The 10,358-nt window shown below is 59.9% G+C and overlaps 1 protein-coding gene across 17 annotated transcripts; it reads left to right on the top strand.

Moving 5' to 3' along the window:
• Window positions 1–48: 48 nt before the first annotated feature.
• ADAM15 (ADAM metallopeptidase domain 15) lies at window positions 49–10,346 on the top strand. Of its 17 annotated transcripts, none has more exons than XM_089914368.1 (23): window positions 49–230; window positions 1,416–1,522; window positions 2,160–2,236; window positions 2,640–2,718; window positions 2,895–2,971; window positions 3,062–3,254; window positions 4,032–4,097; window positions 4,179–4,247; window positions 4,325–4,494; window positions 4,646–4,730; window positions 5,185–5,333; window positions 5,418–5,592; window positions 5,840–5,932; window positions 6,062–6,366; window positions 6,454–6,655; window positions 6,922–6,999; window positions 7,452–7,524; window positions 7,730–7,868; window positions 8,270–8,339; window positions 8,980–9,054; window positions 9,465–9,694; window positions 9,809–9,927; window positions 10,017–10,346. In XM_089914368.1, the coding sequence occupies exons 1-23, from the start codon at window positions 152–154 to the stop codon at window positions 10,067–10,069; spliced, it is 2,763 nt and encodes a 920-aa protein (XP_089770494.1). In that variant the 5' UTR covers window positions 49–151; the 3' UTR covers window positions 10,070–10,346. The 17 variants fall into 17 exon arrangements, 12 of the variants coding, with proteins under 12 accessions (XP_089770494.1, XP_089770433.1, XP_089770430.1 ...); XM_089914307.1 differs by having other exon boundaries at window positions 2,580–2,718; window positions 8,983–9,054; window positions 9,465–9,536; window positions 9,803–9,927; XM_089914304.1 differs by having other exon boundaries at window positions 2,580–2,718; window positions 9,465–9,536; window positions 9,803–9,927.
• Window positions 10,347–10,358: the final 12 nt, after the last annotated feature.

Here is a 10,358-nt window from a genome sequence, read left to right as displayed (position 1 = left end):
CGGAGCCTGGCTCTGGGGGGGTGGGAGGGGGCGGGGCGGGGCCTGGTGGCTGCGCCGAGCCGCTAGGTGAGCGAAGCAGACCCGGCAGCCGCGGCTCCTCGGCACTCCGCCCAGCACCTGCTGCCCTCGCCCGACCCCGGGCGCCGCTGCCATGCGGCTGGCGCTGCTCTGGGCCCTGGGGCTCCTGGGGGCGGGCAGCCCTCTGCCCTCCCGGCCGCTCCCAGATATAGGTGAGTACCCTGCCAGCAGTGGGCCGGGGGGCGGACTGGGAGGACGCGCAGGGAAGTCGGGAAGCACTGGGGTCCTGGGGTCGGCCGGAGACCCCAACCAGAGTGCAGCCCGCCCTGGTCGGCTGTCCTGGGCCGAGGGCCCAGAGACTGGGCGATGGAGTGGGAAGGGAAGGAGGAGGGATGCCGGCGCCCCCTACTCTGTCATCCTCTGCGCAGTCCCCGCGGACACTTTCAGGCTCCGGGACCAGGCACCGCAGGGCCTGGCCCAGCGCCCCCTCAGGATCGCGGTAGAGGGTCTCTGCTCCCCAGGACTGATGTCTTCGCTCCTCTGGGGCCTAGCTGACCGTTCCACCCGGTGCCAGGGCGCCGAGTAGGCACGTCTCCTAGGGTTTGGCGAAGAAGATACTTCCTGGCCCCCATCCCAGACCTGAGCGGCCAGGCACCCCTCACCCTGGTGCTGCTGCCACCAGAAAGCTGGCTGAACGGGAGGGGGCCCGGGAGGAGCCAGGAGTGGGGAGAATTGGCCAGGAAAGAGGCTGGGACACCAACTCCTCCTTGGAACTTTCACTTCCCGCTGCTGTCTTGGGCTGGGGGCCGAGAGGGCAGGCGGGGGTGGAGTGTCCGGAGGAGAGAGGGCCATTGTGGGGATGGGGGGCGGACTCCGGGAGGAAGCGGAGGCTGTGGGGAGCGGGTGTGCCTAACTGGGCATGAGGGGTATTTAGGGAGGGGGGTGTTTGCAATGTTCACCCAGAAATGGGCGTTCCCGGCATCTCTGATGTGAGGAAAGGGAGGGTGAGTGGGCACCGGGCCACAAGTCTTCGCCCAGTCCTGAGAGGGGGCGTTCCTGGGCGGAGGTGGTTGGGAGCGGGTAGGAACAGGCGGAGGGTCCCTGTGAGAACCTGGGATGGGCCTGAGGGGGACAGCGGGGGCCACAGACTGGGCAAACTGAACTTCTTTCTATGGGGACTTGTGGATGGGTTGGTGGGATGAAAGGGAAAAATTGGAGAGAAGCCCCCGCCCCCTCCCTCTAGTATTCTTTAAGTCCCAGCATGCAATGCAGGGGTCCTTCAAGCAGAGAAGGGCCTTGATGTGCTGGGAGCCAGGTGGGTCAGAGGGCACCAGCCACCCCCAGCCGTGGTGCTGATTCTCTCAGCACTCTCTTGGGGTGTCCTGGGAACCCTGCAGGTGGCACTGAGGAGAAGCAGGCAAGGCCAGAGAGGGCCCTGAATGGGTCTTCGGAGCCCCAGATCCTTCAGGACAACCTCACGCTCAGCCTAGCAGAGGTACTTCAGGTGAGCCTCTCTCTCCCCTCGAATAAAGAAATACACCCGCACCACCCACCACCCTGAATAATCAGGTGTCTCCAGGCAAAGACTGGCTGAGGAGTGGGTGAATGGACCTCACTGTAGCATGGCCATCCCAGGTCTGGCTGCCTCTCCCTCCGCACCCCAGCACCTGGCTTCACTTATCTCGCTCTCCCCACTGCACACACATCTGTCTGCCTCAGCCCCACCCAGCCCTTCCATCTCCACTGGGAAATTCTGAGGCCAAACTTGCTTTCTTGGTCTCATGTTGTCAGCTTTTTCAGTGGGGAGACTTGGAGAGGGTCAGGGCCTCACCAAACACCCTCCCCTCCCAATTCTAAAGCTGAGTCAGAGGAAGGGCTGGGGCCTGCACTGGGTCCTCCATGATGCTTCCTCTCTGGGCAGGAAGCCGAGAAGGGGCGGCTCGGATACCTTCCTTGACCTCCCCACACAACCCCCCAGAACAATACCCCAGGCCAGGCAGGGCTTCCTGGCCCCTCCCTCAGGATCCCCCCACCAATGATCTAATCATTGGTACTCTCCTAAGGGCCTGAGGTTTTCTGGTTAGAGAAGATAGGAGTTTCAGACAGGGCCAGGGAGGTGACATGCCCTCTGGTGCCCACAGACCAGTCTGCCTGAGGCTTTGCGGATCAAATTGGAGTTGGATGGTGAGAGTCATATCCTGGAGCTGCTACAGAATAGGTAATAATGATAGTGGTAACATTAACAATAACATGGCTAACAACTTATATAGCATCCACGATGTACCAGGTACTAAGAGCCTGAACTCATTAAATCCTCATAACAACTCTATAAGGTAGATACTATGATATATTATTATCGGCCTCATATATGAAGAAGTCAAGGCACAGAGAGGTTAAATAACTCTCCCAAGGTCACACAGCTAGTGGGTGGTGAAAACTAGATTGGAACCCAGATAGCCTGACAGAGTTTGTGGCCCAACCACCATACTCTGCCATCTCCAGGGGAAACAGGAAGCTTGCAGGGATTGCCCAGCCCCCAGCCACCCCTCTACCGCCTCCAGGTCTCAGGCTGTGACTGCACCACCCTGGAAGCACTGCCCTCCTTCTTCTTCATTCCACAGGGAGCTAGTCTCAGGCCGTCCAACCCTGGTGTGGTACCAGCCTGATGGCACCCGGGTGGTCAGTGAGGGACACACTCTGGTGAGTCAGGTCATCTTGTGCCCTGTTTCTGGCCCGAGGGAAGAAGGAGAGGGGCGACTGGAAGGTGCCATCCCTGGAGAATGGGAGGACACTGCCTATCCTCACCCACAGGCTAGCCTCCTGGGCTCAAACCTTGGCCTGGCCTTCCAGTTGGCACTCATGTTTCTCTGCTGTAGGAGAACTGCTGCTACCATGGAAAAGTGCAGGGCCACGCCGACTCCTGGGTCTCTGTCTGCACCTGCTCCGGGCTCAGGTACAAGGGGTCAGTTCCACGAAGGTGGAGAGAGTGAGCGTAAACGAGGCATGGAGCTGAAAAGTTTTGACTTCCTGCATCTTTGCATAGGGGCTTGGTGATCCTGTCCCCAGAGAGAAGCTACTCCCTGGAGCTGGGGCCTGGGGACCTCCAGGGTCCCCCTGTTATCTCCCGGCTCCAAGACCTCCTCCTGCCAGGCCACACTTGTGCCCTGAGCTGGCCTGCATCTGTGCCCACTCAGGCTCCACCAGAGCACCCCCTGGGACAGCGTCACCTTCTCCGGGTGAGGATGAATGGCAGGAGGGCTGGGCTTCTGTTGTCCCCAGGGCTGGCCCCCGGGCCCTCAGAGCTATTTGTTCACAGTAACAACTGCTCCTGCTAATGGAGCAACTTCCCAGTACCAGGCACTTTGTGAACATTATCTCCTTTACTGATCCCAGCAACCCTGGGAGGTAGGTGCTATCTGTAGCTCTATTTTAGTGAGAAAAGTGGCTCAGAGAGGTTAAGTGACTTGGCCAAGGCCATTCAACTAATAAATGGTATATCCAGGGTTTGGATGCAGGTACTTGACTCAAACTCGTCATCTGTCTTATGATCCAAATGCAGAGAGCTCTCACTGGGATATAGCAAATACATAGTTACTGATCCTAAAGCAATAAGAAGCCAATTTCCTAATTTATTCAATGGGGATAATAAAACTACTTACCTTATAGGATTACTGTGAAGATTAAATAAATCTATATACATACATATATATATGTAAGTGCTTAGAACTCTGCCTGGCATACGTTAAGTATTTGATGGTGTTGGCTGTTATTCTTTTTTAATTTGGAAAAAGCACTGAATTTGAAGCCGGAAAAGCAGGGCCCTACTCCCAGCTTCTAAACCTCTTCTTTGTCTATCCTGGGCAAGTCCCTGGCCTCTCAGGTTCTCTGTAAAATGGGCTCTTCACTCTCTTGTCTGATCACACAGAGTGGTTGTGGACACAGCCTGGTCAGCCCTACGCGGCTGCTGGTGGGGTGTGGTGGGTGTGCCTGATGCGCCTTCCTCTTGTCCACAGTGGAGGCGGGACGTGGTGACAGAGACCAAGATTGTTGAGCTGGTGATTGTGGCTGACCGTTCCGAGGTGAGCCTGCTGACCCCTGCAAGTCCTCCCTGACCTCTGCCTGCCCTGCTGCCTTTCACGGTCACCTCTCTTGACCCACAGGTCCAGAGGTACCGGGACTTCCAGAGCCTGCTGAACCGCACCCTGGAAGTGGCCCTCCTCCTGGACACAGTGAGTATGGGACCCAGCAGCGTCCTTATGGCCCCCGACCATGGGAACCCCTCTCCTGAGCCCCACTTCTCTTTCAGTTCTTCAGGCCTCTGAATGTCCGGGTGGCGCTTGTGGGCCTGGAGGCCTGGACCCAGCGTGACCTGATAGAGATAAGCCAGCACCCAGGTGTCACACTAGACAGCTTCCTCCGCTGGCGCCGGACAGACCTGCTGCCTCGGTTGCCCCACGACAGTGCCCAGCTGGTGACGTAAGACCCACCAGGCTCAGCCAGCGGGGCCCAGCTCTGCCCCGGCCCTGCCCCGGCCTGGCAAATTTCACATCCCAGCTCCCTACCTGAGGCCCTGAAGCTCTGGCCACCTTGGCTTTGGGGCCTAACCTTCGCCCTCTCAATCCCGCAGTGCCACTTCATTCTCCGGGCCCATGGTGGGCATGGCCATTCAGAACTCCATCTGTTCTCCTGAATTCTCAGGAGGTGTGAACATGGTGAGCTATTTCCACGTCTCCTCCCCATTCCCGTTCAGCTCCTCCCAAATGTGGTACCATGTATCCGCTGAAACCCCCAGCAAAGTTACCAACCCCAAAGCTGAGGGTATAGAGGGCCAGGGTGCATGACGTGGCCTCTGCTGTCAGGATACCCTCCGCCTGTGGCCCGCCCATTCGTGTCTTCACCTATGAGCTCTTCCCATTTCTTGGGGGCGGAGGAGGTAGCTGAGGCCCAAAGAACAAAGGTGCTCTCCCAGGGCCATATAGTTAGAGAGGGGTAACAGAGGTGAGCTAGAACCCGGGTTTCCTGCCACCCAGGCCTGGGCTCTTCTCCTACTTTAGAAGCACTTAAGGAGGGAGGCGGTGCTTGCTCAGTGCCCAAGAGGTCAGATGAGGAGAGAAGAGGAGCAGTCAGGCTGGTGCTGGACCTGGGGTATCCCCTCCCCAATGACAGGACCACTCCACAAGCATCCTGGGAGTCGCCTCCTCAATAGCCCACGAGTTGGGCCACAGCCTAGGCCTGGGCCATGACTCACCTGGGAATAGCTGCCCCTGTCCAGGTCCAGCCCCAGCCAAGAGCTGCATCATGGAGGCCTCGACAGAGTGAGTAACTGCAGGATGGAGAGGGCAGGGGGCAGGGGGCAGGGAGCCGTCCGCAGCCCCAACCTTCCTTGCCGCCATCGCCAGCTTCCTGCCAGGCCTGAACTTCAGCAACTGCAGCCGACAGGCCCTGGAAAAAGCCCTCCTGGGTGGAATGGGCAGCTGCCTCTTTGAACGGCTCTCCGGTCTGCCCTCTATGGCCAGTGTCTGCGGAAATATGTTGGTGGAGCCCGGCGAGCAGTGTGACTGTGGCTTCCCAGATGTGAGCCCCTCACCCAGAGCCTTGCCCCACTCACTTCTGTGCCCTCACCCTGGCTCATCAGCCGTCTCCAAGCCTCAGGAACCCCTCTCCCCACCTCCCTGTCTGTGGGGACTGCACATAGATTGTTGGGCTCTGGTCTTCATTTGCTGTGTGCATCCTTTTGGGTTCAGGCTCTGGGAGGGGGTTAGGGCATGCTCTCAGGCCCAGCCTGCTCTGACACTCGGCCCCTCTGTGCCCTTGCCCATAGGACTGCACTGATCCTTGCTGTGATTACTTCACCTGCCAGCTGAGGCCAGGGGCACAGTGCGCGTCCGATGGACTCTGTTGTCAAAATTGCCAGGTGGGCACAGACTGGACTGGCCGCCCAGAGCCCACCTGCCAAGGGCCAGCGTGGAAAAGGTCATTCTGACTCCCAGGGCCTGGCTGGATTTGCCCAGCACCCACACTGATGCTTACCCACCCTCCACAGCTGCGCCCGGCCGGCTGGCAGTGCCGCTCTACCAGAGGTGACTGCGACTTGCCCGAGTTCTGCCCAGGAGACAGCTCCCAGTGCCCCCCTGATGTCAGCCTGGGGGACGGTGAGCCGTGTGCTGGTGGACAGGCTGTGTGCATGCAAGGACGCTGTACCTCCTATGCCCAGCAGTGCCAGGCTCTCTGGGGGCCTGGGGCGCAGCCCGCCGCGCCACTTTGCCTCCTTACTGCCAACACTCGGGGGGACGCCTTTGGGAGCTGTGGGCGCAGCCCTGATGGCAGCTATGTGTCCTGTGCCCCTAGGTAAGTGAGGGAACCTGGCTCCTCCTCTGGGTTTGTGGGAGTCTTGGCTCCGCCCCCACTTACCCTACACCTCCTCCCTAACCCCAGAGATGCCATTTGTGGGCAGCTCCAGTGCCAGGGAGGGAGGGCCCAGCCTCTGCTGGGCTCAGCCCGGGATCCTCACTGGGAGGTGCTGGAAGCCAACGGGACCCAGCTGGAGCTGAACTGCAGCTGGGTACACCTGGACCTGGGCAACGACGTGGCCCAGCCCCTGATGACTCTGCCTGGCACAGCCTGTGGCCCCGGCCTGGTGAGCAGCCTAGGCGGGCAGCACCAGGTGGGGAGGGACATATGGACTGCTGCAGGCAGCGCCCAGGCCTCACTAGCCACCAGTGAAGAAGGTGCAGGCTCCGGGGGGAGTTCAGATTCTCACTTCAGATGGAGCAGAGTCCCGTCACCCTCTGAGCCTTGGTTTCCCCATCTGTAAAAGCGGGGTGGGCTTCGTTTGTGTTGGCCTCCCAGTGCCAGTAAAGCTCCTGAGAAGGTGATCTTTGCTCTTCTCTCGCCATCGGGCAGGTGTGCATCAACCATCAATGCCAACCGGTGGAGATCCTGGGAACACAGGAATGTCGAAGCAAATGCCATGGGCATGGGGTGAGTTGGCATGGGGGGAGATGAAAGGGGAGCAGGGAGCCTCTGGGAAGGAAAAGAATGGTGGGCTTTGGAAACAGACACACCTGGGTTCTAATCCGTGCTCTACCACATCTTAACTGTTGGATCCGGGGCAGGTTATTAACCTCTCTGAGCTCAGCTTCCTCCTCTAACTAACGGGCATAATAATAGTACCCACTTCCTGGGGGCACATGAGATGAGTCTGGAAGCTTCTAGCACAGTGCCTGGCAGATAGAAGGCACTCACAATGTGAGTTCAATCTAATTTTCTCTGGCCCAGATAAAGAGTCTCTCTCTCCAGAACGCTGGCGCCCTCCACACTATCATTCTCAGCACGCCTTCCAGTTGCGGACATCTGAGATCTTGCAAAGCTGGGGACAGGGAAACACGGCCCCAGAGGGCACAGCTCCTCACTGTTCAACCTGTACCTCCTAGGTCTGCGACAGCAACAGACGCTGCCACTGTGAGGAGGGTTGGGCGCCCCCAGACTGCACCACCCACATCAGAGGTAGCATGAGGTGGGGGACAGGGGCAGCTGAGACGGCATCCTTCACCGCCCCTCTTTTTCTGACCCCTTCGCTGCTGATTCCCTGACTCTGTGTGACCCCTGACCCCTTCACCTTCTCTGATCACCTGACCTCCCTGCCCCCCCACCTCTTCCTGGGTGTAGAGTTCTTAGCCCTGCCCACCTTCAAACCTGCCTTCACCCACAGCAACCAGCTCCCTGACCACAGGGCTGCCCCTCAGCCTCCTGTTGTTGCTGGTCCTGGTGCTGCTTGGTGCCAGCTACTGGCACCGTGCCCGCCTGCGCCAGAGACTCTGCCAGCTTAAGGGACCCAGCTGCCAATACAGGTACCAGCCTCCCCACTACTAGCTTTCTCCACATCTCTGTTAAGGACAACATCTCTGGAGCCCCACCCCCGCCCTTGGGCAGCCCCTGACACCTGATTCTGAACCCAAGCCCCCCAGACCACACCCCACACACATCTCCCTTCCCTACATGTGCCCCGTAACCCTTCACCTCACATGTAGACCCAAGTGGGGAAGCTGGGGTGCTAGGATCATTTCTCTCCAGGAGCCCCAGTGCTGAAGTGGGGCCCTCCCTCAGGCTGATCAGCTTCCCCTTCCCACTTCTGATTTGGCCTACACCGTGCTCCAAGGGGCCACAAAGGGTTAACCCCACTCAAAGGCTGCAAATGGGTGGAGAACAGGGTCTGAGGCTGGGCCCTCTCCTTGCCTTTCTCCATGTTCAGGGCAGCCCAGTCTGGTCCCCCCGAACGCCCAGGACCCCCGCAGAGGGCTCTGCTGATGCCAGGTGCCAAGGTAAGTCTGCATGCCAGAGGAGAGAGGGACCAGTCCTGGCCAGGCATCCAGCTTGGGCCCTGGTGGGGGGCGGGTATTGAAGGCTCTAGACTCAGAGAAGGACTTGCATTGCCCAAGAGTCAGTCAGAGGAGTCAGGGCCAGCCCTCCCCTCCTGTCCCCTGGCTGCAGGCTGAGAAGCAGGGTCCAGCCTGGACTGGGGAGGGGCAGTCACCTAGAGGAGGGAGTGCTGTGCTCTTTGCGCTGGCCTAGCCAGTGGCTTTGAAAGGTGGGTCTACCTGTGCTCCCAGCAGTGATGTCCCCTGGAGGGCATGAGGGGGTGGTGCTCAGAGTGGCCTTCAGTGTGCCAGGACCTGATGAGGCCCTGGTCGCCATGTGTAGAAGGGCTGGTGAGTGCCCCTGCCCTGAGCCCTCTGGATCTGATGACAGAAGTGTGTGCGTGGAGGTGGTCTGCACACCCACTCCACCACTTGTCACCCCCTCTGCATGAAACTGAATAACCGCATGCACAGCCCCACTGCCCCCGGGGCCCTGGCTGCCCATCCCTGAGCACTAACACCTCTCTGCCCACATGTGTCTCTCTGCTCCCTCTCCCCCCCCCCCCGCCCCCACTCTGCCTGTCCGCTTCTCCTGCTCTTTCAGCAGGCTAGTGCTCTTGGCTTCCCGGCCCCTCCCTCCAGGCCGCTGCCTCCTGACCCTGTGCCCAAGAGACTCCAGGTAAATCTGGGCCAGCCCCTACCCTGGCCCAGGGCAGGTGGGAGGCTTGGTGCCCAACTGCAGTTCTCCTCCCTGTTCCCTGCCAGTGGCGCTTTTCACTAGGGGACCAGGGTGCCCCTCAGCCTTCAGACACTCCCCAGAAGTAGCAAAGGGTGAGCCTCCTGCCTTGGTTTCTACCACCATCTGGTGGTCAGTGGTGGGACTGCAGCCTGCCAGGGACACCACAGGTGACCCACACCTTTCTCCCCTAAGGCATCTACTGGCATGCACTCAAGCCCCATTGCGCATGCCCCCGTTCTCTCCTGCCCCCTGGCTGACTTTGCATGTTGACCTGAACCCCTCGGGAGACCCACTGCATGCCCACTGCTCCTGGCTGTTCTCTCACAGTCACTGCCCCTCTCTCTGTTCAGGCTGAGCTGGCTGACCGACCCAATCCCCCCACCCGCCCTCTGCCCGCTGACCCGGTGGTGAGGTACCCGAAGGTAACAGTGGGGGGAGAGAAGGGCACAGCCTCTCCCCCCACCCAGGGCTGTGGTGCTGGTAGCCTTGGCAGTGGTGCTGGTAGTAAGATGCCCCCTGTGACTAAGGGCACATACCCCAGTGGCATCTTTAATGGTGACAGGTTTGTTTGCAGACAAAGGTGTCCTCTGGTGCCGCCCCTCAAGCTGGTATTCCCCAGCACCAGTGTGTGGGAGGTGGGCAACATGATACCCCCTCCCAAGCTGGCCTCCTGCCTTCTCTCTCTCAGTCTCAGGGGCCCGCCAAGCCTCCACCCCCGAGAAAACCACTGCCTACTGACCCTCAGGGCCAGCACCCTTCGGCTGACCTGCCTGGCCCTGGAGCTGGAATCCTGCCCCCAGTGGTACCCTCCAGGTAGGGGAGGAGGGGCGCTGAGGATGGGCTCGTGGGGCGAGTGGTCTGGGGGGACCTCTGACCTTTTTTCTCGGCCTCCCACACCCCAGGCCTGCGCCGCCGCCCCCAGCAGTGTCCTCGCTCTACCTCTGACCTCTCGTGAGGTTCCGCTGCCTCCAACCTGGACTTAGGACTTCAACAGGCAGACCCCTGGAGTCCCCTGCGGTGACCGAAGGAGCTGGGGCCTGGACACTACGGAACAGGAGTCTTAAAACACTGACACCGGGCACCTCCACTTGCTGTCGAGCAGCACCCTGGGGACCCGCCCACGCAGTGGCATCTTGGGGTTGGGGAGTGTCTGGGAGCTGGACGGAGCTGAGGGAGGTGCGCACAGCCTGTCTCTGCAGAACTGCAATAAAAGTGAGGTCTTGGGAGCGCGCCTCGAAGTTTGT

The sequence above is a fragment of the Delphinapterus leucas genome, chromosome 1 (genome assembly GCF_059928025.1).
Source record: "Delphinapterus leucas isolate spDelLeu-1000000601 "Yukka" chromosome 1, BTC_Dleu_Yukka2, whole genome shotgun sequence".
NCBI lineage: Eukaryota > Metazoa > Chordata > Mammalia > Artiodactyla > Monodontidae > Delphinapterus > Delphinapterus leucas.
This window is presented reverse-complemented; position numbering and strand designations above follow the sequence as displayed.

Excerpts from the sequence above, each read along its gene's own strand:
- ADAM15 (XM_089914368.1), top strand. The coding sequence starts at position 152 with ATGCGGCTGGCGCTGCTCTGGGCCCTGGGGCTCCTGGGGGCGGGCAGC. Across the intron at positions 2,237-2,639 it reads CTGGAGCTGCTACAGAATAG|GGAGCTAGTCTCAGGCCGTC; the intron begins GTAATAATGATA and ends TTCATTCCACAG. Across the intron at positions 6,656-6,921 it reads CAGCCTGTGGCCCCGGCCTG|GTGTGCATCAACCATCAATG; the intron begins GTGAGCAGCCTA and ends GCCATCGGGCAG.